At 61.6% G+C, this 26,192-nt stretch overlaps 1 protein-coding gene across 1 annotated transcript; it reads right to left on the reverse strand.

Moving 5' to 3' along the window:
- PRRX2 (paired related homeobox 2) lies at positions 1-26,192 on the reverse strand. The gene is made up of 4 exons (XM_068915134.1): positions 25,949-26,192; positions 4,199-4,383; positions 3,799-3,977; positions 1-3,069 (listed from the first exon to the last, which is right to left on the reverse strand). The coding sequence occupies exons 1-4, from the start codon at positions 26,190-26,192 to the stop codon at positions 2,934-2,936; spliced, it is 744 nt and encodes a 247-aa protein (XP_068771235.1). The 3' UTR covers positions 1-2,933.

The following is a 26,192-nucleotide window of genomic DNA, read 5'->3' on the forward strand; positions in this document are numbered from 1 at the left end:
TACTCAGTAAAATATTTATTCCTTCATTATTTCACAAGAGTTGTTTTTACAAAAAACCTTACAAAAATTTCCAAAACATAGACATGCAAAAAAAAAAAAAATCCACCGTGGATCTTGTTACAAGTAATTGCAATGTACAAATAAAAAAGGAGAGGGAGCGAGCTTAGATTACAATAATCCCTCCGTCCTGATATCCATCCATGGGTGCAATTTGTGTCTCGTCTCAGTGAGGCTTTGACGCTGACTGACAACCTGTGATAAGTTGCCAAGAGCATGGCAAAGGAGGGGCCCTAAGATTAGGTGTGAATGTTTTCCAATATATATATATATACATATAGATATTTAGTGAAGAAATATTTATTCCCTGCTTTTTTTAGGTTTACAGAAATGGCATCTGCAAACTATTAAATGGGTTTATTTTCATTAATGCTCTCAAAGAGGCAGCGACATTTATATCCCTGTGGTTTCATCTTGTATAACTGAAAAAAGAGCCCTGTGCTTTCCATGGGAATAGGAGCCCATGCGTTCCCCTCCTCCTGCCCCAAGCGGAGTTTCTCATGGCAAATGTTTTGATCTGCAGCAACTCCGTTTCTTCCCCAGCCTGCCACGTTTTGGCTGTAGCGAGGTCTCTGCGCCGTCTCACTGTGGTCGCAGCTCGCTGGGGTCCTTCATGCTCCCCTTCCCTCCCCCTTGCAGCCCAACTCTGTAAAGCCAGGAGAGTAACCAGCCCTGGAAATAGGGATGGGGGGTACAGGGTAGGTATTTAAGGAGACTTGTTTCCTACCTAGATAGGATGGGCAATGTCTGTTGTGTCCCCTCTGGCTGCGGTGCTTGGAGAGGAGGGCTCTACTCCTGACCGTGGTGGCTTTGCATTCGGCAGAGCAGCGAAGCCTGGTGCCGGGGTCTGCGCATGACCGCATAGGCGCAGCTTCACCTGCAGCGGAGGGGCCGCGCGCCCCTCTCCCAGCTCTGCCCCCGGCTCCTCGTGCTGGCGCGATGGGAGCAGAGGTCAGGGCAGCCCAGGGCTGCACTGCTGGCAGCATCGCCCCAAGGGGCCGGGTCCTTTGGCTGCTGAAGCGCTTAGGTCTCTGCATCTCAGCTCGGTGAAATGGCCTCCAGTTGCAGGGTGAATTCCCCACTCCAAGTGGGTGCTGTTTGGGTGAAGCAAAGGGTCCTGGTGTCATTGCAGCTGCCAGGTACTGCAATCGGTGGCAGCCAGAGCCCCAGTACAGCGGGATGCTCTTGGGAGGGCTGGGGAGGATGCGGGCGCTCTCCTGGGCGGGCACGTGTACGTTGGGCCCTCTCAGCCCCGCATCCTGGAGGGCGTTTATCTGCAGGAAGCATCTTAGCAATTGCTGTATTTGCCCTCAGACTTCCTGCCGCGTTCCCTTGGTCATTCCAACTTCCCCAGCTTGTCCAAGGCCCTTGTAGGAAAACAGGGCTGATGCTTTTTCCTTCCAGGCCACGCTGGTTTGAGCCAGTAGTCTCCAAAGGATGGTACTTAGTTGGTGGCTCTTTGCAGGAAGTGAGGAAAGGCTGGTCTGGTTTCCAGAGGACTTCTTGTTCATGTGATAAAACTCCCATCGCTTAGCATCTGATTGTCCTGTACTGTCACAACCTCAGCAGAAGGGCCAGGAATGGATGGAGGCTGAGGGCTCTTCTCTCTGCAGCTGAGCCATATGAGGGGTGGTGTAAATGGGGTGAGGTTGCCCATGTGGTCGGAAACTCTGGAAGGCTCTTGGTCCAGCTCCCTTTCCCTAGCATGGCTATTTTAAACCTTTCCCACCAGAGCAGGACCCCAAGGGCTCTCCCAGGCCCTATTCCAGTCCCATGCGCCCACATCCCACCTTGCAATCAAGAGCCCCTTCATTCAGCGACGTGGTGGGGTGGGGCAAGGAGGAAACCATTTCCTTTCTGCAAAAATAAAAAAAAAAAAAAACATGGAGTTGCCAGCCCCGGACTCCTAAACACATCTGCGGAGCTGCCGAAGGGGAGGCTGTGCCTCCGGAAGACGAAGCCTGCTTTGCCGCTGGCACGAAGCGCTTGGAGCCGCCTACTCAGCTGAAACCAACAGCTTTTTCCAATTTTCTCTTTCCCTGGGACGGTTCAATGACCTGGGGCTCTGCAGAATCGCTGGCAAATTCATCGACGCAGAGCAACAGGGATTGTTTGGAGGGCTATCGTGCCCCCCCAGCTAGCAGGAGAGCTCACAGGCTTGGAGTGAGTCTTCTGAGATGCTCCAGCCATCCTCTCCTCTCGGGGAACAGGTAAAGCCCGATGGCATCAATCTGTGCTGACACAGGCAGCTCCTAAACGTAGGCAGCGCGGTGCGGGGGGACAGCCAGGGACGTATACTGCAGGGTGATGTACAAATAAGCGAATGCGCAGGTCGGCTTTGGCCACCCTATTGAGTAATGCAAGTGAGATTGCTGAACAGTCGCAGTGCAGCGACAGCCCAGAGGAAAGGGGGCTCTATACAACAGTCTCATGCAGTGTCATGATCCTCCCACCACTGAATGCTGTCCCTGCGGGAGGAGAAGACCCAATAACTCTTTGGCTCTCTGGGCAGGATACCCAAATTGGTCAAAACCAATAGTCCAAGATCCTTCCATGTTTGGAAGCAAATTCTTGTTAACTTGGCAAGTCTGTTTATCCTTGAAGAGCGTGGGGGGTATGTGTGTGTATATATAGCCTTCATTATAAGGATGTGCGGAAAAGCAAGTTTCTAACCAAGTTTGTTCCATATGTGGCTATAATGATGTGCCACTTTGGACTGGGACTGACTCTACCTTCAAAAGGGAAGAGGAGAGGAGAGGTGCTGAGACATTGGATGAGTGGCACTTGGGTTGGGCGGGCGCTGGGTTCGTCCTAGACCAGCACAGGAGCTCCACACTGGTATCTTGGATGAGGGCACCAGAGGTGTTTTGCCCCAGTCAGTTCACAGTCGGCACCTGGTTCTGATGCAGGCTGAACTCTTTGGCTTTGAGGCGTAGGCTGGCAATGCTGTTGGCCATATTGACCCCTTGGGTGGGCGTTGCGGTCCCACTTGAGCTGTAGGATGGCACAGTGCTGCAGGGAGAGAGAGCAGGGGGAGGAATGAGACGCCAATGCAGCCCATGAAGAAGCCCCGATGCCCACGGCAGCTCTGGAGCTAAAGAGCACCGTTGGCTTCATTCTTTTTGGGGTTGCTGGCAACCTGAGCTTTCTGGCCCTTTTCCCAGGCCACATTGGCTGTTCTCTTAGTAGACATCTCCCGCAAGAGCAGTCAAGGTTCTAGCATTTTTATGTCACTGAATGCATGTGGGAACCCCTCAAAAAAATGTGGCAGAAGGCCCTGCCTCTAGCTTTTGGATAAGATGGCTGGACACTCAAAGCTGGGAACCAGAAGGGACCTGTTCCACTCCTCCTGTGCTGAGATGTGGGAAGGGTCAGCATGAGGCCAAGTGAATCCCTCACAGGGACTGTACCCCTGGTCTGAAATGCGTGGAAATGGGGGAAATCTGCAGTGGGAACCTCCGCAAAGGCAGCGCTGTGGTGGGCAGAGGACACGCAGCTGGGGGACCAGCACTGAAACAGATTCCCAAATCAAAGCCAGATGGGCTTATCCGCTGACCCATGTTCATTTCTAGCTCCTCCATCTCCCTTTCAGCCCCATAAAGCTCCCTGTGTCCTCACCCGCAGCACAGGGCTGTGTTCCCTCAAGGGAAAACAATCTCTAGACAGTTTGCCCCAAGGCCACATGCCCTCCCTCTCATCTTCCCTGTTCAAAGCACAGCTCCCCGCAAAACCTGGACTTACCTGTACGGAGAGGTGCTGGTCCAGGAAAGATATTCTGGGGTCAATGTGGTGGGTCGTGGGGCCATGGGCTGTTCAATGGCTGCTTCTTGGCTGTAGGATTTGAGGAGCGATGCTGATCTATTGGCCAACATCGCCCTCTCATTACGGCGAAACTTGGCCCTCCGGTTCTGAAACCAGACCTGGGTGGTGAAAGAACATGGTTAGTGTGGCTGGACATAGAGTGGGGCCGTGTGGGTTGGTTTGTCGCGGCACAGGAGCGAGCAGGGATGTCCCCACTTCCCTCCTACCAGCCCTGATTTTGCTCACATGCAGGCTGATATAAGGGAGGGGACAGTCCCTGCTCTTACACGGAGACAAGGGGCAAAGGGTTTTATCTTCTCCCACACAAACCTTTGCTCACCTGGACTCTTGCCTCGCTGAGGTTCACCCTCCTCGCCAGCTCCTCTCGCACAAAGGCATCGGGGTAGTGTGTTCGCTCAAAGACTCTCTCCAGAGCCTGGAGCTGGCTGCTGTTGAACGTGGTGCGGTTCCTCCTCTGTTTCTTCTTCCTCTTGGTCGCCCCGCGGCTCGGGCTCAGGCTTTCACCTGGCGAAACCACAAAAGAGGCAGCTCGTGAACCAGACCTGCGCACGAACCTGCCACCCCTCTGAATCCCTGCTCTGTGCGCACACTGCATTACAGCCTGTGTTGTGCTCCTCGGGCTCAGCAAGGCCAGGCTTGAGCCTTCCTTGAGAGGACTGCACTGATTTGCTCAAATACCAGTGGGTAGTATTGCTGTTATGTGTAATTCTGCAGGGAGCAGGGAGCAACGTGCATACAATCATGTGGATTCTGGCTGTGGGAATCAAAACCTATTTCAGGACCTGCTGGAGTTAAGCGGATCAACATTTACAAATAAAATGGATCAACATTTACAAAGGTCTGAGGTTTTTTAGTGGCTGGTTAAAACCTTCCTGAGGCCTGGTTTTGAATACTGGTCTGCCTGGACTTGGCTGGGGCAGGGCAGCACTTGTCCTGAACTGCTGGAGTTGCATCCCACAACTGCCCCCCATCAAGGACACTCCTGCAGTAGTATGTCTTGGGCTTGGCTCTTTCTAAGGGTTTAGGTCAAGCTTTCCATGGGTGGCAAAAGAAGATGGAAGCCAAAAGGTCTTTGAGATCCTGTTCTCAGCTCTCAAACTCCAGCAGCTTCTGGAATTCTGGCTATGGCGTGTCTACGCAAGGTGACACAGGACTGTAATTGGGCGGTTGCTCATAAAAAAATCTCCTCTTCATAGCTAGGGACAAATGCTACCACGCTTCTTGGAGTTCAACTTCCAAAGTGTTAATTTCTGGCTTTGTTGGCTCACAGAAATGTGAAGCTGAGGGTGTAATTTGGTTTCTCAGTATTGATCTTGGGCTTTCAGACAGGCTGAGATGAATCTTCTCTTTATCACTAATATCATCAGATTAGGTAAGTTTATGGAGTCTTCTGAGATGCCCAGTTAGTTGCCTGTAAAGCCTTCATAGAGAATATACCTTGCTGGTTTTCTTCTATATGGAGGTACCGCTTAATTATTCTTTCCCTTAATAAAGCATCTGGATCCAATCTGTACCCACTGGTGGGAAAGTATTTTTTGAATTTTTTGAAATGTTAATAGCTTTATGACATCGCTCTGATTCATAGCAGGGTTATATTGGGGTTTTCTGCTCTGTATCAAAACTAGAGGCTCTGATGGTAGGAAATATTGCTCCCTGAATATGCTGAAGCTATAAGCTAATAAGCTATCTTGATACTTATTAAATAGATGTGCAGCATTTCCAGATGATACTTGAGCAAGCAACAAACTCTACAGTAAGGGATATTAACTCTCCTGCTTCAAGATATGGTCCAACTGTTGAGTTAGGAGGAAACTTCAAGTTCCAAAATCTTCAGGGCCAGAAAAACCTACTTGGGCCTTAATTCTGAATAGCTGAAGCCACGAAAACATCGCCAACAAGTTCTCCATCAAGTCCGTAAGGTCCATTTATGCTGGAGCATATCACTGTCAAGGGCTGTCCCATCCTGCTACGAGCCTTGAGGAGCAGAGAAACCCAGATACCTGTGGGCAGGTTATCCTGGGGACTAATCACCCTTCTGCCAAAAGCAAGATTCAAGTTTGTAGCTACTGCAGAGCTTCCTGTACCTTTCTCTGAAAAATATGATGCTGGCCAACGTCAACACAAGCGTCTTGGTGCCAAACACAAGCCGCTCCCAGGGATGCGGCAGCCGAAGTGGCAGAGAAGCAAGGGTTAAATTTATTTCCAGTGTTGGCAGCGGACTCACGGAAAGAGCAGATTGCTTCTCTGGCGCTTTGTTATAGCGAGGATCCGTGCCAGAGCCTGGGAGCGCTGGGTGCCTCGAACACCATGACCCATTAAGGACCTAAGCGTTGGGCGGGGAGGAGGCGCTGGCCCACATGGGGACCTGGCAGCCCGACCTGGGCGTTGCCATCTGCCCCGTCCATGGGTGCCTACCTGGGCGCTGCATCATTTTAGCCATAGTGGGGCCAAGCTGCTGGGACCGTGGAGCAAGAAGAGCGTCCTGGCACTGGAAGAGGTGGCCAGGAGGAAAAGCAGCTCTGTCTGGCTCCTGCGGCCTCGTTTCAGCCACTGGAGCCAGGCAGAGCTTTTCCCGACCCTCCTCTTGGGTCTTTGAACTCCGGGCGCATTTGATCCTTCATTGGCCATCGCGATCCCCCCGGGCTGGTAACGGCTGGTGCTGCTGCATTTGGGAGGCGGGTGCTCTTGGTGGGGGAAGGATGCTATGAACGGCACCGTGTCTGAAATACGTGCGGGTCTGAGGCTGCCCATTCCCTGCAGACCACAGGCTGCCCTTCGCCGCGCTTCGTGCTTAAAGGCTCGCAAATAAAATTCCGCAAATTCCCTCCAGCCCGGGTTTCTGCAGCTTCAAATGTTCTGCCAATCTCGGCTTTCCAGTTGCCCCTTTTAGTTAAGCTCCTTTTTTGGTCCTGTTTTCCTTCAGCGAACTAACCAGCTGCTGGATTAAAATACAAAAGTCAAGTCATGGTTGTCCTTGAGCCTTCTGGGAACCTGGGATCAAAATGGGAACCATCCATGCCGCGAAAGGCCCACAAAATGTAATAGGGCGAGAACCATTTCCTTGCGGGTTTCTGATCGCGCTATAGGGCTTCGTGGGGCAATTACAGGACGGGGCTTGGTTCGGGAAAGGCTATCACCAAGGGCACCTTCTGCCTCTCCACCACACTTTTTAATAGGAACAATTTCAACAGAACCCTATTAAATATATAAATAAAATTTATAACCCCCATTTGATTTCATCCCAGTTTAAAATCTGGCTGTAGGACTTTTTCCATAAGCGATGGCTTCTCTCACCCATGCTAATTTGGCTGAAAGAAAGGAGGAGGCGAAAAGATTTTCTTAAATTAACTCTCAAACTGGCTCGGTAGGATCTGGCCTCATCTCCGGCCGTTTTTTATCTCCTCCAGCCCATGAAGGCTAAAGGGAGGTGGAAGCCAACAGGAGAGAGGCAGGCTGCGTGTCGGAGCAGCCGTGCCGAGCGGTTTCGTGCCGAGCTGGCACACACGTTGCGCCGGAGGTTTAAGAGCAGGAGCTGGATCGCGGCCCCCGTCCGCGTGCGGAGGGTCCCAGTTCGCTTCATCCGGGAGGCTGAAGAACCGCGGCGCCGTGGGCTGCCCGGGTCCGGCGTGTTTTGCTGAGGTCCTGGTGCTAGCATTAAATGAGCCCCCACAGCACATTCAGGAGAGAGCTGCTCCCCAACCACAAAACCACCCGGGACGTTGCAGGGAACCTCTCAAAGGCTTCTGCCAGCTGCCAAAACCCTTCCCCAAACGCTCCCGGAAAGATAGCTGTGTCCCAGCGTAGCTCGCAGCGGGCCCTCGTTCCCGGATCCCGCACGAAAACCTTGTTTCAGCTGAATTCTCCGCTCTGTTCATTCTTCCCTCTCGTCTCCATTTGTCTCTTGCCCGGAGGCAGCTCAGCACCCAGCTCTACCTGCCTGGCTCCTCGCGTTTGCTCAGGGATGAAATGGGGTAATGAAGCCACATCTTTTCCCCATTAGCTCACGCATCGGAGCCCTTCCCGTGCCGCGGGATTGCGGGACCAGATAAATGCCATCCTAATTGCCGGCGGCGTGCGCCTGACAGGTTTACAGTGTGCAAAGCTGAGACGGATCGCTTCTATAAAAAGATACCTTGAAAAAACTGAAATCAGCTTTACAAAAATGAACATGGTTAAGCGCTCCGGCGCACCCGGCCAAGCAACGGGGAAGGGACGCGCGCTGGATCTGCAGCCACCCAACCCACCCCTGTCATCTCGCTGCCACCCCGTCTGCCACCCCGTCTGCCACCCGCGCACCCTGGGCTCGCAGGAGGCAATCGGGTTGAACCACATTTGCTGCAGCTTTTTTCAGTGGAGGAATTGGAAAGCGTTTCTCCACCCTGATGGCTTTCCAAGAATAAGACTTCTTAATTGCCCAAAGTCAAAAATAGCTCGGCACCGTGTTCCTTTTGCCCCCCGAAGGACCTGCTTGGGGAGGCTATGGAGAAAACTTGAACCTTTGCAATTGTCGGTTGTAATTTGGGGGGGGTTAATTTGCAGCGTGGCTGGAGACATTGACTTGATTGTCCAATCTGGAGGTCAGAGGGGACTTTGGAAAAATTCCCTCCAGCCACCTTTTCCTTCAGTGTATTTATCTTCCACTGATTACAATTTCCTCTGAAGGGAAAAAAATGTAGGGGGCAGGAGGGAGGGGGGATACCATTACTGAACAGCGAAGGATGACGTGGGGGGAACGACTGGAGGGAGCGCTCAGGGCTGTCCGCCGCGTCTCGCGCGCCGTCCTGCTGCCGGTGCCCTGTCCATCCGTGTCCCCTCGGCTGCGGGCAGCAGCAGGCCCAGGGCTGCTGGGGTGGGCGTCCTCCAAAAACACTTTGGCAAGGCCTGCAGCGCCTCAAGAGCAGCCCTGAGGCCAAAATCTGCCCTTTATATAGGGACCACGCTCAGGGTTGGGCTGGGGATGAACCGGGTCTGTGTTTAAGAGAAAGAAACCCTAAATTTGCCCAGTGTGCTAGAAAAGGGGCAAATCTTTTTGCCCACGAGCCCTGGGGTGCTGGAGGTGGCTTGGCCAACGTCTGGTCTCCTCGGCACGCCTCCGGTGAGGTTGCATCTCCAAAGACCGTGGGGCTCGCAGGCGGGCAAGGGCCGTGCACCGCGTGCTGGGGGCCGCCAGGCACCTCGAGATCCCCCTCCGTGCCGGTCAGGGCAGGAGCGTTGATGCAATCAAGTCTGGGCTGTGCATTTGTAGGAAAACTGCCCCGTGGGCAGGGGGAAGGGAGCAGCGCCTGGTCTTGCACCATTTGCAAAGGCAATGGACCCAGCACTGCTGGGTCAAAGCCGTGTTGACTTAGCTGAGCGTGAACCGAGCCCACTTTTCCGGCTCTTGCCCTTTTCTCTGTGCTTTGACTACTTTTCTGTAGGAATCGCTTGCTGGGCTGAGGCTCTTCCGCTTGCCAAGGGAGGGCCTCACACTGGCAGGTCCTGGACGCCTCCCATGCAGTTAGCAGTCCGAGTGTTGTAAATAGGTAATTTTCACTAGATTTCCACCGAGGCTTCAGATTTGACTTACGACCTCCATTAGCGAGCGATAAACGACCTCCGTGCAGCTGTGATCCAGCCCTAATAGGCGTGCTGCTGTCATTGCAAATCCCAGGCGCTGGCGAGGCTGAGCTGCCGGCAGTGCCGCGTCCCCGTTTCCCACCCGGCGTCCCGGGCAGAGCCGCTCCTGCGGCCCGGCGGCCGCCTCCGGGCAGCCTGCTGGAGGGCGGCCGGTTCTCGGTGGCCGGACCCGGGGCCCCTGGCGCTCGGTGGCCGGCTGCGGGGCGAGCTGCCCTCGGCCAGCTGAGCGCGCCGGGGTCGGCGTCCCCGGCGGCTCCCGCGGGCGGGTAGCCCTCTGCCCGCTGCGCCGGGCTCTTCGTCCCGGCTCTTCCCCTCTCTGCCAGCTCGTGCTGCAAAACCCCCGCTCCACGCGCCGGCCCGTCCCCTCGCGATTCGGCTTGCGCGCGCCGGGCTGCGGCTCGGCCCCCCGCCCCGGCTGCGAGGATAACAAATATCCTCTTCCTTTCGCTGCCGCTACCCCGCGGACTCTGCAGGGAGGGAAGCAATTTCAGATCTGGCTTGCAAAAAGCCAAGGCTACTTCCCTTCCAATTTGCTTCATTTTCCATTGCAGCACAGACCCAGAGCCACGGTTTTCTGCCATTAAATTATTTCACACGTTCCATTTATATGGGAGCAGTTTGCCAAAGACCTTTTAAGCTTCACATTTTTCACTCCCCCCCCCCCCCAGCCAAATGATCAAATCTGTACGATTTACTTCCCTTCTCCTCCCGTAGCAGCGTTTTTTTCTTCTTCTTCTTCTTGGGCATAATTTAAGGGTTGAAATAGCCTGGAGGGAATTAGCTGTAAATTCTTCCTAAGACAAATAAATTCAGCCCTCTACGTTTCTACGTTTTTCAAACTGTTGAGAGACGTTTTGGGTTTGTTTTACTTGAAATAATGATCATGGCATATCTGACCCTCAGGCTGCGGCCGGCTCTAACCAAATAAATAGCTTTTATTAATTAAGGTTTATCCTTAACAAATAAAACCCCGATTTGATCTCGGCCGGCTGAATTAGCAAAAATAAACAACTGGTTCTCTGGGCACTTGATGTGGATTTAACAAATTAACGCTGGGCCTTCATCAGGGAAGCCGCAGGGTGGTGGAGGCCTTCTACAGCCAAGAAATCCTTTGGAAAAACAATGTCTTTCGTTTCTCCCATGGTCTCTCTCGGTAAACACGTGGACTCCCTTCATCCCTTTACGTACTCGGGGGAAACGAAGAGCGCTCCAGCCGTGACGTCCACCGCAGCCCCATGTGCAATTGTTTAACTTGTTCCTCTAAATCATGCGATCGGGAGGAAGCGTTTCCCTCCGGGTCAATCCGCGCGGCGCTCGAGCAGAGCTGTATGGTTGGAGAATCCCCCCCCCCCCCGCCGGTATTTCCCCCCTCCCCACCCCAAACCCCCTCCAAGCTCCTTTTTCCCCCGCCGCCTCGGGGTTTCCTCGCAGCCCGGCGCAGCTGGGAAGCGCCTCGGCGGGACGCGGGAGCCGAGCGCGGCGGCGGCGGCGGCGCGGGCTCAGTGTCACGTCTGCGGCGGGGACAGAGCGGGAGCCCCGGGGAGCCGCTGCCGTTCGGGGCCGGAGCCGGGACGGCGCGCGAGCGCCCGGGTAGCCTCAAGCTGGCCGCGCTCGCTGCGGGTTGAAACGCGCCCTTTCGGTGGAAGGGAGAAGAAGCACCGAAAGGGGCTGCAGAGGGAGGACGGAGGCTCAGGCCGGGGCCGGCGGGAGGCCGGGGCGGCGGTGTCCAAAATGTGCTGATTCCTAAGGAAACTTTCCCGGCTCGAGTGGCGTACATGAAAAACTGAAGAGCGGGGCAAGTCTCAGCTACTGGAGAAACATTGCAGCGAAATGTTTCCGAGGATGTTTCACCTCATTAATTGTGAAAAAACTGGAACGCTGACACGTTTTTACAGGCTGCCAGGTTTGCTGGGGGAAAAGTGTCTCTGTTAAAAGGGAGCAGCGAAAGCTTGTACCTCGAAAGAGGCCAAGGCCGTCCCGGGAGGGTCTTAGCCTTCGCGCACTGACAGGCGGCAGCAGACTGTTTTACGGTTATAGAGCTGCCGGCTGCCCCGGCCGGCAGCCACCCGGACCCGGCGGCTGCGAGCGCCCCGCTTCAGGCCGGTCCCCGCTCCGGGACCCCGGGCAAACCTCGTGCGTCACCAGCAGACCCCCCCCCCCCCCGCAAGCCGCGCTCCTTCCCGGAGGTGCCCGCGCGCGACGCGCTCCAAGCGTGGTGGCACCGTCGACGACGGGAACCGGCCCGGGCCGCCCCAGCCCCGCCAGGCGGGGTGACCTCGAGAAGCAGCCGAACCCAACAGCGGGACCTCGTCCCCGCAGCCGGTCCCCGCTGGGACCTGGCTAAGCCACGTGGGAAGCCGCCCCCGGCAGCGCGGCAGCCCGGCAGCAGCCGAGTTCCCGGGGGCAGCAGCACCCCGGGTTGATGCCAGCTCTCCAGAAAGGGCAGCGAGGATGAAGAGAAGGAAGCCACGTGCTGGAGGAGCCAGAAGGGCTCCTGCCCGTGGGGGATGGAGGAGAGCACCCCGGCCGGCGGGGCCAGGCCACCTTTGGAGTCCTGTGACTCAGAGAGGACAACGCTGCAACCCGTAACTTCATCCAGGCGCAGCTTGCAGGCTGGCACGAGGTCCGAGGAGCCCCCGGCCGTTCTTCAGGTTTGCACAGGGATAAGGGCCTGATGCAGAATGACCCTGTCAGCATCAGCCGGCCCCGCTGAGCAGGAAGAGGCAGACGCTGTGCTACAGCTTAGCAGTGATGTGAAGATCCCCAGGGCCAGGTTAATACGCGGTGTAAATCCACAGGGCTCTGACGACAGCCACGGGGCTACAGCTGTTTGCACCAGGTAAAGCCTGCAGCTTTTACGTGCCAAATGCTCCTACGATCTCACGGGCCTTTCAGCCGTGCCGAATTTTGCCTTGGCTCTGCAAGGCTGCAGAGGGGGGGGCGCGCGCAGCCGGCAGCGCTGCTCATCCCGATGAGGCCGGCGCCCCGGGAACGGCGTTTTGGCACGGCCAGCTCTTGCATCAGCGGCCACGTCTAATGAATTAATTGCAGCCACGTTCCCTGCAGGAGGAGGCAGAGCTGGGGGGGTGCTTTCGCGCCTCGGGGAGGCGACGGGGAGCATCTCTGGCCACAAAGCTCCAGCCCGAGCGGGCTGAGCAGCAAGAGAAATCTCCCCACGCTCTCCCGGGCGGCTTGGAGAGCCGGGACGGCGGGAAGGAGGTGATGAGCGGCAGGAGCAATGTCACCCACCTTGCCACCTGGCATTGGCACCAGCCTTGACACGGGGTCCTTTGGGAGAAGGGGACCCGGAAAGACCCCGTCGCTGGGCTCGCGGCCGCGTCTCGGGGCCGGGAGGCTGCGTAAGCTTCGGTGGCCGGGCCGGACTTCTGCCGTCCCCGCGCGCCGCTGATCCCGCGAGCGGCGCAAAGGCGGCTCGGATGTGGCGCGGCGCTGGTTTAACGCGGCGGGCCAGGTCCCGGGCTAACGGCGGCTTTGGTGCACCGGTGCGTCGCCAGCCTACAGCGGGTTCCCGCGTCGGGCGCCGCGGCAGGAAAGGTCCCCCCGGGGGACGGTCTGCCACCGGGGTGAATTCGCACCCGGCGTGCGCTGCCGGGGACACGCCGGCCTCTCCGTCGCCTTTCTGACGGCGCGCGCGCTGGCGCCCAGGGTTCGGCCAACCCGGCCGATGCGCTGCAGCCGCGGGATTTGGCGCCGGTTCATGTCGCCCGGACGCGTCTGCCTCGCTCGCGCTCCGGCGGCGCCTGGCTTCGCACGCCGGGACGCCGGCTCCGCCAGAGCGGCTGCCTGCTGCCAGCAGGGCAGGACCCGACACACGACGAGCTTGCGAGCTCTCCGCAGGCCTGACCGCGTACAGCAGCGCCCAGGTCGGGCGTCGCGCCCGCCCGCCGAGGCGAAACGCGCTCCCGAGGCGCTCAGCCCTGCTCCACGCCAGCCCTCGGCCTCCGCGGGGCCGGGGCCGCCGGGGCGGCTCGGTGCCCTCCCGAAACCCGTCCGCGATGCTCCCGGCCTGAGACGTCCTTCGGAGCGCGGCGGCGGCGGCGAACGTCCCCTCCCGCCATGAAGACGCAGCTGGAGCGGCTTGGAAACCCTCCGAGCGGGTGAAGGGGCGAGCTCGGCCGGGAGGCAGGACCAGGTCACGCGTTTCTCCAACCGGGTGTGGGGCACGTGCAATTAATTATTTAATTTTAAAAAAATCAAAAAATTAAAATTAATTAATTAATGCTAACGAGACGGCCGCAGCTCCGGCCCCGAGAGCAGCGCCGGGCTGCCGGTGCACAGCCCCGGCGCTGGCCGGGGCCGGGCGCGCCGTGCCTGCAACAAATAAAAAGCCGCTCGGCCCGCGCCGCGAAGCAGGAGCGCTACGCGAGACCCCCCGCCATGTCCCCCCCTCCACCCCCCCCCCCAGCCTTCCCCATCTCAAAAAAGGCGGTTTCTCAAAATTTAATAAGCAAAAGCCCAAAGCGAGGCAGCCCCAAACGGCGTCTGGCTCTGAAACCCAACACCAGCCCTCCAGGTTAAAGCACAGGCCTAATTGTGTTCGGGTCGTTGCCAAGACGGAGGGAAGAGGACGTGCCGGGGACCGGACCCCCGCTGCCCCCCGCCCCCCCCAGCCCCTGCGGGACCCGAACCCGCGGCCAGCCCCCGACCCGCTCCTTCCCCCCCATCCCCCAAAAACGCCGCTTTTCTCCTTTTTTTTGAAGCCACCTGGGGTTTTGCCATGCCCGGGCGGCGATGCCACCCGGCGCCCCCGGCACAGGCGCGGGCACGCCGGGGGGCCGGGGGCCGCGGGGACGCCCGCGCGCGCCGCGAAGCCTCGCCGGCCAACGGGAATTGTTGTCCTTCAGTCTGGTTTTCATTTGAGCTTGGTGGCCCCTCGCCAAATTTATTGTAAAACATTCATTTTAATAAGTGGCTCATATCTTTTTTTTTTTTTTGGGGGGGGGGGGGCTTTAACCCAGCCCCGTTTAACCGTTTCCACGCCGAGACGGAGACTTGCTCAGCTTCGGCCGGGGCGCGGGAAGGGAAGGGAGCGCCGTTCTCGCGGCGGGAGCCGCCGGTCGGCTCGGGGCGCTCCGGCCGCCCACCGGGGCGAGCGGGACGGACCGTGGGCTCGCGGCTGGCACGGGGAGCTCCGCCGCGGCGGGTCCCCTCCCCGCCGGTCCCTGGGTCCCTGCGTCCGCTTGCAGGGCAGGTTTTGGCTCCGAAGTCCTTGTTTCCCTGCACGATGAACATTGGCACCAGGGTTTTCGCCCCCTGCCCACCCGCTCCGGGGCACGGGCTGGGCTGCGGGTCGCACCCCACGTTTGGCAGCGGCGCACGGCGCTGCTTCGGCCACGGTTTTTGGAGCTGGCCCTCAGCATCTTGCAGGATTAGTCCCCACAGCCCTGATGCCGTGAGCCCGGCAAATGAGCTTGCTGCAGAAAATACACTGTTGTTTACGTGTGGCCCGTGTGCAGCCGGCACGCGCGTTTGCGGGGCTGGCGCGAGGGCTGGGACGCCGGGGACCTCCGGGCTGCTCTCCTGCGAGTCCCGGCAGGATTTAAAACCTGATCGATAAATGTGTCATATTCAAACAAACATGCGACGTGCTTTGCAACGGGACGGTGCTCGGTAGCTTAGTTTTGACGTTTGCTTTACGTTTTATAAACCTCTAATACTAATAGCGACACCTCAGTTTCTTCTAATTTAAACGAAAACAGATATTTTTTTAATTTAAAAATTCCCCTGGGGTATCTACAACCCCCAAATTACAGCCATGTGGCCGGCGCAGACCACAAAAATGAAAACGGGGAGAAGCGAACATCCCGACGGCCTCGACCTTCACCCGCTGCCCAGCCCTCCCGGCTGCTTTCGGGGGTCCAGCCCGTAGCGGCCGTCGCCCCGAGGCCCACCTGGCCCCAAGCAGGTGGGTGACTGCGGATGGGGATGCTCCCGGTGGTGGCGGGCGGCCCGGGGAGGGTACCTGCCCCCTGCCCCCCCGGGGTTGCGGCTGGTGCTCCCAGCTTGCTGCCTGGTTCTGCTCCAGGCAGCCTGGTGCGTTGTCCCTGTGCGGGTGGCAGAGGGGGGTCTGGCAGGGGGCAGGGGGTGCACAGAGGCACTGCTCTGGGTATCTTGCAAGGGCAGCTGTGCCTGTGGCTTTCCTTGCCCCGTAGCAGGCTGCAGCAGGAGGCTCGGGGTGCTGCTGGGTTGGGGATAGGGGCTGCCGGCTGCCCCGTGACCTGCTCCCTCTCTGCCCGGGCTGCTGCTAGGCTGGTGCGAGCCTTCGCGCCAGGCTCTTTGCCCCGCAGCACCTGCCCAGCACTGTTCACAGACCCCTGCGGTGCTGTGTGCCCCCCTGCAGCATCGTTGCAGCCCCCCCGCTGCAATGCCCTGCTGGCTTGGGGTGCAACACAGGTCGCTCCCTGCCCTGCTGCAATGCCCTGCACAGCTCAGGGTGCAACACAACCCCCCCACCCTAACCCACTGCAATGCCCTGCACAGCTCAGGGTGCAACACAGCCCCCCCACCCTAACCCACTGCAATGCCCTGCACAGCTCAGGGTGCAACACAGCCCCCCCACCCTAACCCACTGCAATGCCCTGCACAGCTCAGGGTGCAACACAACCCCCCCACCCTAACCCACTGCAATGCCCTGCACAGCTCAGGGTGCAACACAGCCCCCCCACCCTAACCCACTGCAATGCCCTGCACAGCTCAGGGTGCAACACAGCCCCCACCCTAACCCACTGCAATGCCCTGCACAGCTCAGGGTGCAACACAGCCCCCCCACCCTAACCCACTGCAATGCCCTGCACAGCTCAGGGTGCAACACAACCCCCCCACCCTAACCCACTGCAATGCCCTGCACAGCTCAGGGTGCAACACAGCCCCCACCCCAACCCACTGCAATGCCCTGGCATGGTGCAATCAATCCACCTTCATCAGCACCCTGTGTGACTTGGGGTGCAATATGTTGCACCCTATCAATGCCCATTAATGCTCTGCGCAGCTTGGGGTGCACTGCAAGCCACTCCTCCCCCCAGTGTAATGCCCTGCATGATTCAATGCAATCTATCCCTGCTATTGCACTGCCTCGTGCAGCTCAGGGTGCAGGGCAACCGGCCCCGCCCCACTGCACTGCCCTGCGCACCTCGGGGTGCAGGACAACCCCCCTGCCCCACTGCACCGCCCCCGCGCAGCTTGGAGTGCAATGCAATCCCCCATGCCCCACTGCACCGCCCCGCGCACCTTGGGGTGCAGGGCAACCCCCCCCCCACCCCACTGCACCGCCCATGCAGCTCAGGGTGCAGGGCAACCCCCCTCTGCCCCACTGCACCCCCTCGCACACCTCGGAGTGCAATGCAACCCCCCCCCCGCGCCCCACTGCACTGCCCCGCGCACCTCGGGGTGCAATGCAACCCCCCCCTGCCCCACTGCACCGCCCAGCGCACCTCGGGGTGCAATGCAACCCCCCCCCCCCGCATCGGTGCCCTGCACGACTCAGGATACCACGCGCAGCTCGGGGAAGCGCAGCCAGCTGCAGAGCCGCCGCTTGCTGCAGCTTTGCATCTCGGATGCTCCCCCCGCAGCTGAGGTTTGGCTCTGTTTTTTTTTTTTTTTTCCCTGCCAGGAGGGGCCAGGGCTCTGCCCCCTCCCGCCGGCCGGCCGGCCTTGCGCCAGGGCTGCCATGTGCTCGCCGCTCGCGCTCCCCCGGCTCCCCTGCCATGTGCGCTCCAGTTTCCTTGCGTGTGAAGGCTGCAGCCGCTCAGATTCAGTGGCTGGAAAGGATGGCGCCTGCACACATCTGGTTCAATGCGCGAGCCTGGCGCCTGGCTTAGCCACAGTCTCCATTCAGAGACACACAGACTTTAATAGACTCATACAATTCTTCCCGATCTATCACTGCAGCCGCAGCTGAAAAGCTGCTTTATTATATGCGCTCCAAAGGGGGAAGAAGGAGGGAAAGAGGGGGGGGTGGGGGGGGAAGGCGGCTGGCGCTGCCGCTCGCCCAAGGACGGGGAGAGCCCCGGCCCCCCGGCACCCCGCCGCCCTCCCCGGAGCCAGGCGCCTCCGCGGCCTCGTTAAGCCTCCGGCTGAATTAACACCTCCAGCCCTTGGGGCCGCCGCGCGCAGCCACCTTTCATCCCCCGGCGGGCGGGAGCGGACCCCCCGCGTCCCGCTGCCGGCGAGGGCCATGGCCGGGGGGCACCCCCGGCATCCTCCTGGCATCCCGCGGGGAGCATCCCGCGCTCCCCCCCCCCCCCGAGCCGGGACAGCCTTCCCTGCCCACCCCTCCAAAATCAGCATCGCATTTCCCCCCGCGCCTGCCTGCTAGGGGAACTCGCGGAGCCCGAGCGGCGCCCCGCACCGCGGGTGCCCCCTGCAGCGCCCCGCGCAGCTCCCACCACGGGGGGATACTGGTTTCCCAAATAACCCCCCCGCACCGCCGCCGCCAGCGCGGTACAGCAGGGAGGAGCAGGGCAGGGGACGCCGACGCGGAGGAGAGGGGCTCGCGTGCCTCTGCGGGCCGGCTGCAGGACGTCACCGCCTGCGACGCATCGCGAACGCCAATGCTGGCAACGTTTCGAAGGTGAGATTTTTTTGTTTTGTTTTGTTTTGTTTGTTTGTTTTTTAACTTGGTGGGGGCATCCGGTGGGAAACGAGCGGGTCTGCAGAGCCGTGCGCCCCCCGCGCCTGTCAGACGCACGCCTGAAAATTGCTTTGAAAGCCCAAGTCAGGCCTTTTTTGGCGGGGGCGGGGGGGAGAGAAAGCGGCCGTTTTCCTGCCTCCTTGGCAGGCAGCGAGGCCGGGAGGGCCCCCGGGCTCCGGGGGGCAGCGCCCCGGCTCGCCCCGGATAGCAAACCACTTTCTCCCTATTCCCAATTGCTTTTTCCCAGCTGGGAAAATACCCATCGCAGCTGAAGTCAGTATAAACCCTTGCCCCGAGGCAGCTCAGCCCAGCTGCCGCCCTCTCCACCAGCATTTTAAAGGATGCTCTAGGTCTCCCGCTTGCCTCCGTGGCCGAGGGATGCTGTGCCGGCGCCGGGTACCAGTCTCCTCCCAGCCCCTCCGGCTCCGAGGTGCCCCTAAAGCAGCCGGCTGAGCCCGGGGGCGATCGCCCATCCGTGGGCAAGATCGGCCCCGGGGCCGGAGGGCTCGGCCCCGCGGCTGCGCCGGAGGAAGGGTTTCGGATGAGGCAGCCTCGAAGCCCTAAATCATTTCATCAGCCTCCCAGCTACAGCCACACGCCCAGGCGCTCTTAAAATGCTGATTCGTTGAAATTCGCCCCTCTTGGCTGCGCGGAGTCGAAATTTCATATTTTTCCTGTGAATCAGCCCCGTTCCCTGAAATAACAGCCCAAAAGGAGAAGGGAAATACTCTTCCACTGAGCTGTTCCTGGTCGAGCTAGACATAACAGCCCGGGCGGGCGGGAAGGACAAGGTGCCGGAGCGGCCCGCGGCGCCTCGGTGCCCTGCCGGGCTCGGCAGAGCTGCCCCGGGGGGCTCTGAAGCGCGTCCCCGCCGCGCGGGCGCCCCGACGGCGCGGCGCAAGCCCGCGTGTTCCCCCCACGCGTGGGAGCTGAGCACCCCTCCGGCCCTTCTGCACCCTGCCGCTCCTGCAGCCTTTCCCTGTTGGAAACGGGGGGGGGGTGGGGGGTGGGGGGGGTGGGAACAAGCCCGCGGTTCCCACCCAAAACCTGATCCCCCCCCCCCGCCCCGAGACAAAAACCCTCTGCAAACCCGGCAGCCCGCCCGGCTGGGGAGCCCGAGGGGGTCGCTCCTCCTGGCCCAGGCACTGCTGCGCCGGCTGTGCTCTCTCGTGGGCCCTCACGGAAAGGGGGGGGACGCATCCCCCAGCCCCTTCGTCCAGGTTTGTTCTCTTTTCCTTTCGGCAGCAGCTCCCAGGCGCTCCTGGCATAGACGAGCGTGGGCGAGGACCCCGCAGATCCGTGCAAATGCCGCAGGAAACTTGCCCGTGTTTCCTTTCCCGCAGCCCCGGGAGGGCTCGGAGCAAGGAGGCTTTTGCAGCCCCTGCTCCGACCCGGAGGCCCCCGGGGCGCAGTGGGGGCTGCTCAGCCCACTGTGGGGTAGTTGGGAGTTTCCCCAAATCAGGGCCCAGGTGCTGCTGGCAAGCAACACCTTGAATGCGCCCCGGGGCATGGAGCATCCTCGCATGACGCGCGGAGGAGCGGGATGGCGAGTCCCTGCCAGACCCCCTGCAGCCGCAGGAGGGAAGGGAAGCGGAGAGCGGCGGTCCTGGCGGACACCCTGAGCTGCCCGTCTCGACCTGGGGTCTCCCGGCTGCGCCCACCCTGGGGTGCCGCGGCGGTGCCACGGCCAGCTGAGCGCACCCACAACCCGTCGGACGTGATGGGAACCTGCCCGGCCCCGGCGCAGCGGCACGCATCCCCCAGGCCCCCAAAGATGAAGATATATATACATATATATATATAAAAATATAAGATTTTTTGTAAAGCTGGTCTGGCGTTTGCAGCTGAGCGGGACGAGGTGATGCACGGCGGCGTGCCGCTGCCCCCGGGAGCAGTTCAGGCGCCGGCGAGCGGCTCGGGCTGAGCCACGGCTGACGGCGAGGCGAGCTGAGAGTCCGGGCGGTCCCAAATTGGGGAGGGAGAGGCCTGGCTGCGCGGTCCCGGCTGGCGGCTTGGGGGTGGCGGGTCCCCCGCAGCGGCCCGGTGGCATCCACCCCATCGCCCTCCTCCCTCCGGTACACTCGGCTCCCTCCGAGCCGCGGGAAACGGGCTGGGGGGGCCGTCGTTAATTGGCGATTACTCCATACGCGCTGATGGATGCTCCACCAGGGACCTGCACGCATCAGTCGTCAGACAAGTGCTAGGCTCGGGCGCAAGGCAGCCCGTGTCGTCCCTGCTCTCTGGGGACGGGCCGATGGGCCGGGAACCCGCCCCGCTCGGCGAAAACGCCCCTTGGCCTGATGCTCTGCAGCCCTGGAAGCGCTGGGGGTGGTAGGACGTCCCCAGTGCCTGCAGGGGGGACCCTGGAGGTCACGTCTGCTCCCTGAAGGTCGGGTCTGTGCAAGGTCTGCTCGAGTCCTGGCCTCCGCGCGCCGCCCGCCCCGGTGGCACTGGCTTACGAGGACCGACACCGGCTCGCCTCCCCTGACCCCCCCCGCCGATGCCGCCGTTCCCGGCCCTGCCGCGCAGGGATCGTCCCCTGCGGCAGGTTTGCCAGCGAGGGAGGAACCTGGGGACGGGTGATCCTGTGCCCAGGCGTGCTCAGCTGGTGCCGTTTTGGGGCGAGGCGAGGGACCGCGGCTGCCGTGAACCCCGGGCCCCACGCTCTGGCCCTTGCTGCCCGACAGCGGGTCGCATCCCAGAGGCCAAAGCAATTTTCCTCCCCCTGTTTCTGCAAACCTCGGCCTTTCCCCCCGGGCTGGAGGGAGCGGTGGCTGCTCTGGGCCTGACGGACCTGCGCCTCTGCACGGGCTCAGGGTGGCACCCCGGGGCGCTGCTGCAGCGCAGACCCCTTTTGCTCGTATTTAGGGGAAGAAATCCCGAGACCCTCTCCTTTGCACAGGGCTGAGCACCTCCTCCCCGGGGCACCTGGCAGGGGACCGGCGGCAGCCCCGCGCCAAGTCGTGCCCCGGCCCCGCGCTGCCGCTCCGCGCTGGGGGCCGCGATTCGCAACGCGCAGCCGGGAAACCGCTGCCAGCTCCTTGGCACGGAGGTACGGTGGATTTACAGCCCGGCTTTCGGGCTCAAACCAGCTGGACGGAGCACGTTCAGGGGAAGGGGCCCGAGCCCAGGGGAACCGCTGGGGGCCATCAGCCAGAGCGCGACCCCTCCGCACTTGCGTTTATATACTGCTCCTCCCTGCCCGGCTTCACTCTTTTTATCTTCCCTCATTTGCATAATTAAGACCAATTTGCTGTAACATCATCTTTATCCCATCTGCCCCCCTCCAATGCAGCCTCTCCTCCTCTCTCGCAGCAAGGCGCCCTCCGCTTCACGGCGGGAACAAGGCTACTCCTCCGCTCGGCCCGCGTGCAGCGCCTAGCACGCGGCGCGCCTGGCCGCCCCGGCGAGCAGGAACGGCCCCGGGGAGCTGCTCCTGCAGCCGGGGCGCCTAGCGCCCGTCCCCTGGCGCTCCGGCGGGAGCGGGTGCTTTGTGCCTGCCCCGCTCCCCAGCCCCGAGCATCCCCCGAGGGGGCCGCGGACCTTCCTCCGAGCCCAACGGGCACAAAAGTTGCTCTTGCTGAATTTCCAGCCAGCCCCAAAGCGCCCGGCGGAGCCAGCGCCCGGCTCCCTCTCCCATCCCCGAGCAGCACCAAAAGTAAGTTCATTGTTTGAAAAGCCATCAGTCAAGGCCTGCTGGCTAAAATTACCCTCCTGCTTTATCATCTTGAGAACATTAAGGGCTGTTGTTAACAGATGTTTCGCGTTACACATTATTTGTTAGTCTAATGAAAGGAGGTGAACAAGCTTTCAAGACCTCAGAAGTTGTGCGGAAGGTTTGAGAGGGGCGGCTGCCGCGCGGCGCTGGGGGAGGACGGGGACGAGCCCTCGCCACCCCCGCGGCCCGGCCGGCGCTTCCTCCGCCGCGCTGCTGCCCGCCTTGCAGGATTTCTGCCTCTCAGGGCCTGGGTGCCGCGGAAGAAGCGCTCCGTGCGGCCGGTACGCACGCCCGTCCCCGGGGAGGACGCGCCGGGCGCCCGCGCAGGCTCCGGAGGTGGGAACGGCTCCGGTCCTCGGTGCCCCGGCAGCCGGGAGGGCTGCGGGACCAGGGGCGGTGGGTGAGGGCAGGCAGAGGCTAAATCCCCCTCTGCAAAGAGTGAAACCTTGCCCTGAGCTGCTCCGGATCTGCAGGGCTTGGGAACCCGAGTGTCCTCCTGCCATAGCATGGGCACAAACCCCCCCACCAGGAAGCAGAGAGGGTTTCAGGCCTGGAGGCGAAGGAGGAGACGGCCTCACGGGAGGTGAGCCCAGGGCTGGCAGTCTCCCCTCGGCACCTAGGACCGCAGACGTCCCCCCGGGGCCGCGGCAGCCCTGTGCAGAGGACGGGGTGCAGCCAGCTGTGTCACCCTAGCTGCTGCTTTTCCTTCCCCGAGCCAGTGCAACGACCCCGGATAACTGCTCCTCGGCTGGACCGCAGGGCCCCATCCTGCCTGTGGGGAGATGCTCAGGCAACAGGGTTAATTTGCATTGTTAATAAACCCATTTGCCAGCGACCAGCAGGACTCAAAACTTGCATCTGGTGGGAAAAAATCTGGTGGTGAAGAGGAAAATGAAAGAAAACGCTGAGAGCCTGTTTCACTTTAGGATGCCAATAAAAGATAACGTTACCAGTAAAAGTTCCTTTGCTGTCATCACGCTGATGCTGAAAACATCGCAGATGTGGAGCAAAAGGCTGATGCTTGCAAAGGCAGGGCACTTGCGTGGTATTTTGAGTCTCCCCTTTTTGATTTGGGAAGCTGCGTCCTGGATTAGGCAGGGTCGGTGGGTAGGGGATCTCACAAGCCCATGTTTGCACACACAGAGCTTTTCTCTCTCCGTTTCCTTTTTCATCTTCCCACTGGCTGCTTTTAGCTCCTGTTGCCCAGGTATTTTCATCTCCAGGTGAGATCACTGAGAGTAACACTTCCTCTCCCAGGATGGCTTGTTGGAGCATCCCAGGTGCCGGCTGGCTCTGTCCCCATCCCGTGTCCTCGCGGAAACAGGTGCCACCGGGAAACATCCCCTGCGGTCCAGCGGTGCCGGAGCAGCAGGCCAAACCATGTAGGGCCTCTGCCCAGGGAGGAATCAGCTTTTGGGGGTGAAAAATGGGCTTGCAGGGATCAGCCAGCCCCCATGCCGCTCTCTCTGGTTCTCACACCACCCCTGGGCTCCCACTGTGCGGCTTTGGGATGCACCAGGATTTTGGGAGAGGGTTTTCTCTGCTGCTTTGCAAATAGCCCTGTGAGATGGGCTGGCTGCTGTGGGCCGGGCAGGATCCGCCGGAGCTGCATTGATCCCATGCAGCATACGCTCCCCCCGTATGGTCCCAGTGCCGGGCGAAAACCTCTCCACCATCCCCAAAGGCAATCCGAGAAGCATGAACAACACCCAAGGGAAGGGGAGGGAGAATGGAAAATAACACCGAAAACATCAGATACCGTCACAGAAACCAGTGCCGGGCCTCACCCTCAGCATCTCCGGCCCCGAGCACAGGGCAGGGTGAAGGGGGCCCAGAGGGGTTTTCTCCATGGAAGAGGGGGATTGTGCAGCAAATAAGATGTGGGTGCAAGAAAGATGCTACAGACCCCACAGACACGCAATGCAAGAGCCGCAGGAGGGAACATGGGGAACATCCCACACGGTTTCCAGCTGGGAGCCCCTCACTGCAGGTCTGCGCAGCTCCCCAGGTGGGCTCTGTGCCCCTCACCCACGCAGGGATCGGGCCCTCAGCAGGGCCCTCAGCACCCCAGAGCACGGCAAAAAACAAGCCTGGAGTCGATGCAGGAGCCTGGGGCACCAAAAGCCACTGCCCGGCCCGGGGGCAGGTTCAGAGGATGCTGCCCCGGTCCCCTCGGGGTGGGCACCCCTCGGAGAGCCCTGCTGCAGGCACGGCCCCAGGCCGTGGGGCGAAGCAGTCCGGTCCGCGTCCCCATCCCCTGTGATCCTCCACCCCTTGTTCTCCATCGCCGCCTTCCTCCTGCTGCCACCTCCGCTCCCCTTCGCACCCCAAGCGGGCACCTGGCTCTGGGAGCCTCCTGGTGCCCCCGCTCTGGGGCGTTATCTCAGGGACAACCCGAGCCCTCCTCACCCCCTGCCCCGAGCTCGGGCCCCTGGGCTGTGCCGTGGCCGGTGGGGCACCAGGGCCAGCGGCGCGGGGCACCGGGACCGGCAGAGCAGAGAGCGGTTTGCGGTGCACCGGGGCTAGAGTAGCAGTACGCGATGCGCGGACTGCTGGGGCCAGCAGAGCGGAGCGCAGGGCATGGGGCACCGAGACCGGTGGAGCGGAGCGCAGTGCGCAGTGCCCAGGGGCTGCAGGAGTGGAGCGCGGAGCACCGGGGCCAGAGGAGCAAAGCGCGGAGCGCGTGTTGCGCGGTGCGCTGGGGCTGCAGGAGCGGTGCACGGAGCACCGGGGCCGGCGGAGCAAAGCGTGGTGCGCGGTGCGCTGGGGCTGGAGGAGCGGTGCGCAGAGCACCGGGGCCGGCGGAGCAAAGCGCGGTGCGCGGTGCATTGGGGCTGGAGGAGCGGTGCGTGGTGCGCGGAGCACCGGAGCCGGCGGAGCACAGCGCGGAGCGGTGCGTGGTGCGCGGTGCGCAGGGGCTGGAGGAGCGGTGCGCGGAGCACCGGGGCCGGCGGAGCGGAGCGCGGTGCGCAGTGCACTGGGACTGCAGGAGCGGAGCGCGGAGCACCGGAGCCGGCGGAGCGGCGCGCAGCGCAGTGCGCGCATCCCGGCGCGGGTCGCAGCCTCGGGGCCACCCCGAGCAGGCGGATTTGTCCCCTTAAAGACGCGCGTCCTGCCCAGAACCAAAACCCGGCACTCCCGTCTCTTTTACTCTCTCTTTTCCGGCCCCGCGGGAAGGGCGAAAGCACGTCCCGGGGGCAGGATGGGACCCGCTCCCTGCGCCCCTGCTCTGTCCCGCGGGGAGCGCACGGACAAGGGGTGCCGGGTCGGTCCCCGCCGGCCGCGGCCGTGCGTGCGGCGGCCGCCGCGAGTGGAGCCGCTCGGCCCCCGGGGCCCCGGCCCCGCCGGCCGCCTCCGCTCCCAGGGCCCGGAAACGGCGGCGGGGGGCCCCGGGGGAGCCCGCAGGCCTCGCAGCCCGGGGCCGCCCCGGGAGCCCGGCACCCCCGGTCCTGGCGGGGAAGCAGCCGCTGCGGGGTCCGTGTCCCCCCGGCGCGGGGTCCGTGTCCCCCCGGCGCGGGGTCCCTCCGCCGCGGCTTGCGGGGTATCGGCACCGACGGGGCCACCTCGGCGGCGGATCCGCGCCCCCTCCCAGGCCGACCTCGGCGCCCGTCGCCCCCGCCACCCCCGTGCAGCACCCAAAAGGGCCGGTGACTCCGGCACCCTTGGGTGCGACGCAAGGAGGGCTGGGGGGCGGCTGGGACCCGCTGCGTTGCTCCCTTGTCCCATCGCTGCGGGCAGGCGTGTATCGGGGGTGCCCCAAAATACTCCCGAGCGAGTCGCACGCCGCAAACCCGCAGCTCGGCAACCGGCGGGGTCCCAGCCTGCTCCAGCCCCCGCACCCACCCAAGCCTGGGCGCTCCCGGCCCCCCCCCGGCCCCCGGCGCCGCCGCGGGGGGATGCTCAGCCCCACCGGGCGCTGCCCTTTGTCCGCTGTGCTCGGCGCTGCGCACAGGCCGCCGGCTCTGCAGCCGCGCAGGCCGGCGCGGGGGCGAGGGGGGCACCCAAAAGCGGGGTGTGGGTGGGGGGCCACCCCCTCCCCACGGCTGCCGGAGCGGGGGGTGCCTCCCGGGGCCGGCGGGACTCACCGTCCTGGGGCGCTGCCTCGCTGCCGCTGCTGCCTCCCGACGGCTCCGGCATGGCCTTGCCGCCGCCGGCGGGCGGGGGGCCGCCGGGGGGGGCCCCGTTCATGCCGGCCGCCACCTCCTCCAGGTCGAGGAGGTGGCTCACGCTGAAGTTTTTCCGGCTCTGAGGGTTTTCGGGCGGCTCCGGGCCGCGCACGGCGCTGGGGGCGAACGGCTTGTCCATGGCGAAGGCTGGCGCCGAGTCCAT

This window comes from Struthio camelus, chromosome 20, assembly GCF_040807025.1.
Source record: "Struthio camelus isolate bStrCam1 chromosome 20, bStrCam1.hap1, whole genome shotgun sequence".
NCBI lineage: Eukaryota > Metazoa > Chordata > Aves > Struthioniformes > Struthionidae > Struthio > Struthio camelus.

What these genes read in the sequence shown, in the direction of transcription:
- PRRX2 (XM_068915134.1), bottom strand. Translation starts at nt 26,192, where the DNA reads ATGGACTCGGCGCCAGCCTTCGCCATGGACAAGCCGTTCGCCCCCAGC. An exon ending in CGAGGCAGCGCCCCAGGACG is followed by an intron (nt 4,384 to 25,948) that starts GTGAGTCCCGCC and finishes TGGTTTCGCCAG; the next exon opens with GTGAAAGCCTGAGCCCGAGC. An exon ending in ACCAGCACCTCTCCGTACAG is followed by an intron (nt 3,070 to 3,798) that starts GTAAGTCCAGGT and finishes CTCTCCCTGCAG; the next exon opens with CACTGTGCCATCCTACAGCT.